Source organism: Bufo bufo, chromosome 4 (assembly GCF_905171765.1).
Source record: "Bufo bufo chromosome 4, aBufBuf1.1, whole genome shotgun sequence".
Classification (NCBI taxonomy): domain Eukaryota; kingdom Metazoa; phylum Chordata; class Amphibia; order Anura; family Bufonidae; genus Bufo; species Bufo bufo.
The window spans coordinates 218180248-218186247 of NC_053392.1; the positions used below are offsets into that span (position 1 = coordinate 218180248).

General features: G+C 47.6%; 1 protein-coding gene across 1 annotated transcript in view; it reads right to left on the minus strand.

Annotated features, from left to right (window-relative positions):
• The window catches only part of MCCC1 (methylcrotonyl-CoA carboxylase subunit 1), a 66608-nt gene extending 62826 nt beyond the window's left edge, over nt 1-3782 (minus strand). Inside the window, exons 1-2 of the mRNA XM_040428286.1 lie at nt 3648-3782; nt 881-924 (exon numbers count right to left, since the gene is read on the minus strand). Of these exons, the coding sequence (XP_040284220.1) occupies nt 881-924; nt 3648-3712 (109 nt within the window). The 5' untranslated portion in view covers nt 3713-3782. The remainder of the gene's footprint in view (nt 1-880; nt 925-3647) is intronic.
• Between the last annotated feature and the right edge of the window lie 2218 nt (nt 3783-6000).

Here is a 6000-nt window from a genome sequence, read left to right on the forward strand (position 1 = left end):
CAGCAGGAGATTCCTGTAACAGAATAAAGCTACTACCCTCCAGGAAGGAGGGCTCTCTCTACATGTTGGCCCCTGTAGGGGCAGGAAAGCACTGAGGAGGTGGAGGGGTGGGGGGAATTTAAACTCTCTATGTGTTCCTGCCCCTACAGAGGTCAAGGGTCAATCTCAATGTGGGCCGTCATGGTGGATGAAATGTAAACTTTCGATATGTCATAGAGACCTGTAAAAGGTTTGGATTACCGGGGGGTCTGAGCACAGAGGCCCTCAACTAACCGTAAACCAAGGGGTGAGAAGCTCACTGTGAGAATAGGATTACATAATCATCTGGAGTGAGAACCACTGTACCCAGCATAGCAAATCCTGAAAGACCCCAGCTCTGAGTATGAGGCGGTACAGCCTGCGTCTCTGCACAGGTGACATGAAGTGTTAATTATGGGGATTTACGCGCAGCAATCTCCTTCACTGTATGAGGACGACACAACGCTATTGAGATCACTCCTCCTCATACAGAATCATGGCTTCTCAGCAGCAGATTTCTGTTTAGACCACACGATCTGCTGCCCAGAAGCCATGATCAGGGTTGCCTGCGTGAACGACAGGATCAGCGGCAGATTCTCCGGCCTTGTAAATGCATCTTTATACTTCCACTGCTGGAGAAGCTGGAGATGGAGACCACTGAGATTTTTTTTGTAATGGTCCACAAATACATTGGGTTTTATCATTTCCATACACCCATTGCTAGGATGTGAGTTTTCAAGGTATCTGATGTCCTGAAAACATCATAAAATCATAAGTTCATAATATAATATCTACGTCCGACCATCAGTTCATAATATTATACCTACGTCTACAGATTTCGGAGAACATGAGCACAGTATACCTGCAGATGCATTTCTGAGGAGAGGAGAGACAAGGGCCCATGTCCTATAAAAGGTGAAAACGGGTACAAGTCAGTATACTCATATAAAATACTACAATATATATACTTTCATATATGTTTGGCACAGAGGCATCTCAAGATACTGAGCTGTGGGATAAGCCACCGCAAGAAAGCCACGCCAGTCTTACCAGAACCTGTAGGTCTACTGCTGGCAGAGGAATACACTGCCATACTGGAAAAGACATCTATAAAACTCAACACAAGTGCTCCCAATAACGTGGACAGGTTCATATAAAGATCCTTTTTAAGCCGATTTTGCCACAGAAAGCCTCCTCTGACCAGATTGAGGAACAGCCGTCCATGTAATACATAACTGGCAAAAAATGGACCACTCTTAGGCTAGTTCCAGACGAGAGGGTTGACGGCAGGAAACAGGCTGCTCATTTGGAGTGGATTCACGGCAGCATAATGATTTCAGATGTTGTCAATTCCTTCGAAGCCATAAGTCTACTGAACTATAGTCCCGGCATTATGTGACTAAAGTTTAGCAGACTTACAGCCAGGAAAGAATTCACATCATAAATCAATATGATGCTGCAAATCGGCTTCAGATAAGCAGTGTCCACAAGTGGTCTTAGGGGAAGCCTGGGGCTACATGGTGGCTTTGGCTGTGGCACACATCACACCACCAAATATTGATGTGTAGCACTGCAAATGCAAGTGAACGAGGTCACATTGCGAACTACAAGCTGCCGCGACTGTTGCAAGAAATCCCGCACTGCTAGGGTTTTTGTGACTCTTGGGTCCTGTTCGAGGCAACTTTTGGGTTACATTATGTTGCAAGGCTGCACTGCTACACAGCGATCTTTGGTCACTTGTGACTGCGCATGTGCTGCTGACGTCTGGATACATCTGGAAGTGGAGGCGGCAGCTTTAGATGGAGGAGCGTTGCCTCCATTTCCAGGTGTACCCAGACATTAGTGGAGCATGCACAGTCGGTATCTGTGCTGCTCAGACAGCAGTAGCATATGCTCTGTGATTGGGCCGATACTCAGTTTGCAGGCATGAGACTGACAGGGCCAAGCGAGATGTCTTGAGCAGCGGGGTGTTGATGAATTGGTGCTCCGAGGGCTTGAGCCAGCACATTGGTGCTCCAGAAGCCTAATTTGGAACAAATTTGATTCAGTTAGAATTGATTTGCTCATCTCCACTGTCCGTATATCCTAATAAGACAAGCCACGGGACTACTACAAACACTTGGCAAAAATAGAGAAAAGGACAAGTACAGGCGCAGCCCCCAACAACCAATCAGATTCCACCTTTCATTTTTCTAAGAAGCTTTGGAAAATTAGCAGTAACAACTAGTAGCTTTTAATAGGGTTGACACCTTTCGCCACAAAAATAACGGCCAAGTTCACACTGATAAAAAAAAAAAAAAAGGGCCATAGCTTAACACAGGGTGTTATTTGGCACCAATGGTTTCATTTTATTCAATTTTTTTTTTTATTATAAAAGTTAACTTTTTCCCTGTTTGGGGGGGGGGGGATAACCCCTGTGTATTTAGCATTTATTAAAGAGGTATTCTGGTTAGATTAAGCTATTGGGATAATTTAGTGGGGGCCACTACCGCTGGCCACAAGAACAAGGACCCATACCCCGAATATATAATTCATAGGAGAAAATACTACTGAGGTTTTTCACCATAGAAAATTTCTCACTAACTAGAATTGAGCCCTGTAGCTCAATGGTTAGAGTCTTTACCTTTAGCGCAAATGGTTGTTTGTTCAAGTCCTGGCAGATCTGATTTATAAATCTAGATTGAATTAAAGTTAAAGGGGTCCTCTATCTGTTTGTTTTTTTGTGATGATTAGTGTTGAGCGAACTTGTGTTTTAAGTTCGGCGTCTAAAGTTTGGGTTCTGGTTATCGAAGAATTGCGTTATGGATTCTAAATTCCGTTATGGTCCGTGGTAGCGGAATCCATAACGCGATACTTCGATAACCCGAACCCGAACTTTAGACGCCGAACTTAAAACACAAGTTCGCTCAACACTAGTGATGATCTATCTGTTGAAGGGGGTCTGACACCCGCACCCACTGGTGATCAGCTGTTTGAGAAGCCTGTGTCTTCTCACTGACTCCCGCAGGCCAGTGACCTCACGACTATGTTACATGGCCTGAGCGCAACTCAGCCCCATTCATTTCAATGGCCTGAGCTGCCACCAGGCCACGTGACATATTTGTGATGTCACTAGCCTGCACGATGCAGCGAGAAGACCGCAGCGCTACTGTAAGTGTCTCTGCCTTCTCAAACAGCTGATTGCCGGGGGGCCAGAGTGTCAGACCCCCGCCGATCAGATGCTGATGACCTATCCAAAGGATAGGTCATCAGTAAGACAAAAGGTGGAGAACTCCTTTAAATACACAAGGGTGTCCCCAGGCTTGGGAATACCCCCCTTCAGGGTCATGGCACTGACTCCATATGTGGACACAGATATATGGAGTCAGAGCAAGGACTCCAAGCAGCACAGAAGAAATACTGGCAAGTCAACGGGCCTGTGCCCCCAGTCTGAGCAGAGGTGGGAACCCCGCCAGTTGTTCTTCCTATGGAAGGTCTGACCATAATAACGATGGTGTATATTACGGTGGACACCGGGCAGTCTCCTCGGACGTGTAGGCATTGCTATACGGATAAAAGCCCAATCAACAAGGACACGCTCTCTGTTTGCAGCTGAAATGAACTGATCACGGAAGCAAAAAATAACGCACCGACAACGGAGCAGCGCTGGAAAGCCGGGACAGCGTCTCCTAAGAAACACCAAGGTGGCCGCCATGTTAGTGTCTCACTGACAACAAAGTGACACACCCCTTCCGCAAGGGTCACACCTGAGGGGACAACACGTTTTGTCTCAGACACAGACAGAAATGATGATTATTACTAAATATGTGTTTTGTTTATAATTGACAAACTAATCTTCATTAGTAAAGGTTAATCATATCCTCTGAAGGACCTTCGTGACGTCACGGCCTCAGTACACGTGACCGTGTTGCCAGCGTACCACGTGACCCCAGTGAACGTGCGACAATCCTGCCCTTCTATTTGCTAAACTAGAAAGGTGTTATTAGTGCAATGTGATATATAGAGGCGTTCAGTACGTGAGGGGTTAATTTGTCAGGTAGATGAGGGACCTTGTTTTGTAGGTGAGGTGTATGAGGGAGTGCCTTTTTAGGTAGGTGAGGTGTATGAGGGGGGTGCCTTGTTAGGTAGATGAGGTGTATGAGGGGGGTGCCTTGTTAGGTAGGTGAGGTGTGTTGTGGGGGTGCCTTGTTAGGTAGGTGAGGTGTATGAGGGGGTGCCTTGTTAGGTAGATGAGGTGTATGAGGGGGGTGCCTTGTTAGGTAGGTGAGGTGTATGAGGGGGTGCCTTGTTAGGTAGGTGAGGTGTATGAGGGGGGTGCCTTGTTAGGTAGGTGAGGTGTATGAGGGGGGTGCCTTGTTAATAAGGTGAGGTGTATGAGGGGGGTGCCTTGTTAGGTAGGTGAGGTGTATGAGGGGGGTGCCTTGTTAGGTAGGTGAGGTGTATGAGGGGGGTGCCTTGTTAGGTAGGTGAGGTGTATGAGGGGGGTGCCTTGTTAGGTAGGTGAGGTGTATGAGGGGGGTGCCTTGTTAGGTAGGTGAGGTGTATGAGGGGGTGCCTTGTTAGGTGAGGTGTATGAGGGGGGTGCCTTGTTAGGTGAGGTGTATGAGGGGGGTGCCTTGTTAGGTAGGTGAGGTGTATGAGGGGGTGCCTTGTTAGGTAGGGTAGGTGTCTGAGGGGGTGCCTTGTTAGGTAGGGGAGGTGTATGAGGGGGGTGCCTTGTTAGGTAGGTGAGGTGTATGAGGGGGTGCCTTGTTAGGTAGGTGAGGTGTATGAGGGGGTGCCTTGTTAGGTAGGTGAGGTGTATGAGAGGGTGCCTTGTTAGGTAGGTGAGGTGTATGAGAGGGTGCCTTGTTAGGTAGGTGAGGTGTATGAGGGGGTGCCTTGTTAGGTAGGGTAGGTGTCTGAGGGGGTGCCTTGTTAGGTAGGGGAGGTGTATGAGGGGGGTGCCTTGTTAGGTAGGTGAGGTGTATGAGGGAGTGCCTTGTTAGGTAGGTGAGGTGTATAAGGGGGGTGCCTTGTTAGGTAGGGTAGGTGCAGGGCCGCTGATAGGCCAGTACAGCTGGCCCAGTTGTACCGGGCCCGGCTGGCAGGGGGGCCCGGGCAGCCTCGACATAACCAATTAATGTTTTAAAAAAAAACAAAAAAAAAACCTCCACAGCCCTTACCGCTAGTCAAACGCCGTCGTACCCCCCCCCCTGCTTTCTACGTTCTTTTTTTTTTTAAAATCGCCGCTCAGTACCTGCCTGCTTGCTCCGTTTGTATGCGGCAGCAGGTAGGGACTATTTCCTCTGTTTCGGGCGCGGAAGAGTATCTCTTCTCTTCTCTCTCCCGCGCCCGCTCCTCTGCTCTGCTCAGTCTGCTCTGCAGAATCAAGTCCCGGCCAGCTTGTCCTTCCCTGGCGCCGCAGAGTGATTCTTCTCCCTCCGCGGCGCCAGGGAAGAGAGTGAGAGAAGGAAAAGCACCACTGGCAGTGAAGAAAGGAAAAAAATAAAAAAATTTGTGACACTCCGGGCAGCGAATCCAGGGAGGCAGACAGCACAGCAGCCAGCGCTACTACTACAGTCTATCTACAGTGAAGGAGGAAGTGACTCTGTCCTGGGGCCAGGAATCAGGATAACAGGTATGAATGTACTTGTTTGGGGGGGGGGGTCAAGATCTACTGTCTGCAGGCTCACTCTAATTATTATTTCAGGCCTGGCTACCCCACTGTAGTTGAGTTGTCTACAGTAAACTATCTTTAACGAGACCTGGCTTGTTGTTTTTTTTCCACCTTTATCATTTGTTTAATCTTCCTAATTTTTTCAAAATACCACTTCATTTATTCATTAATGTTTTTTTATTACATATTGATATTAAAGAGGTCTGTTCTCATCTGAAAACAGTATTTATTTTGGATAATAAAACTTATAACTGGCTGGAGAAAAATAAATATCACTTGTAGACAAATCTGCATGTTGTTTCAAGGCGGCGTCTGGGGAGGGG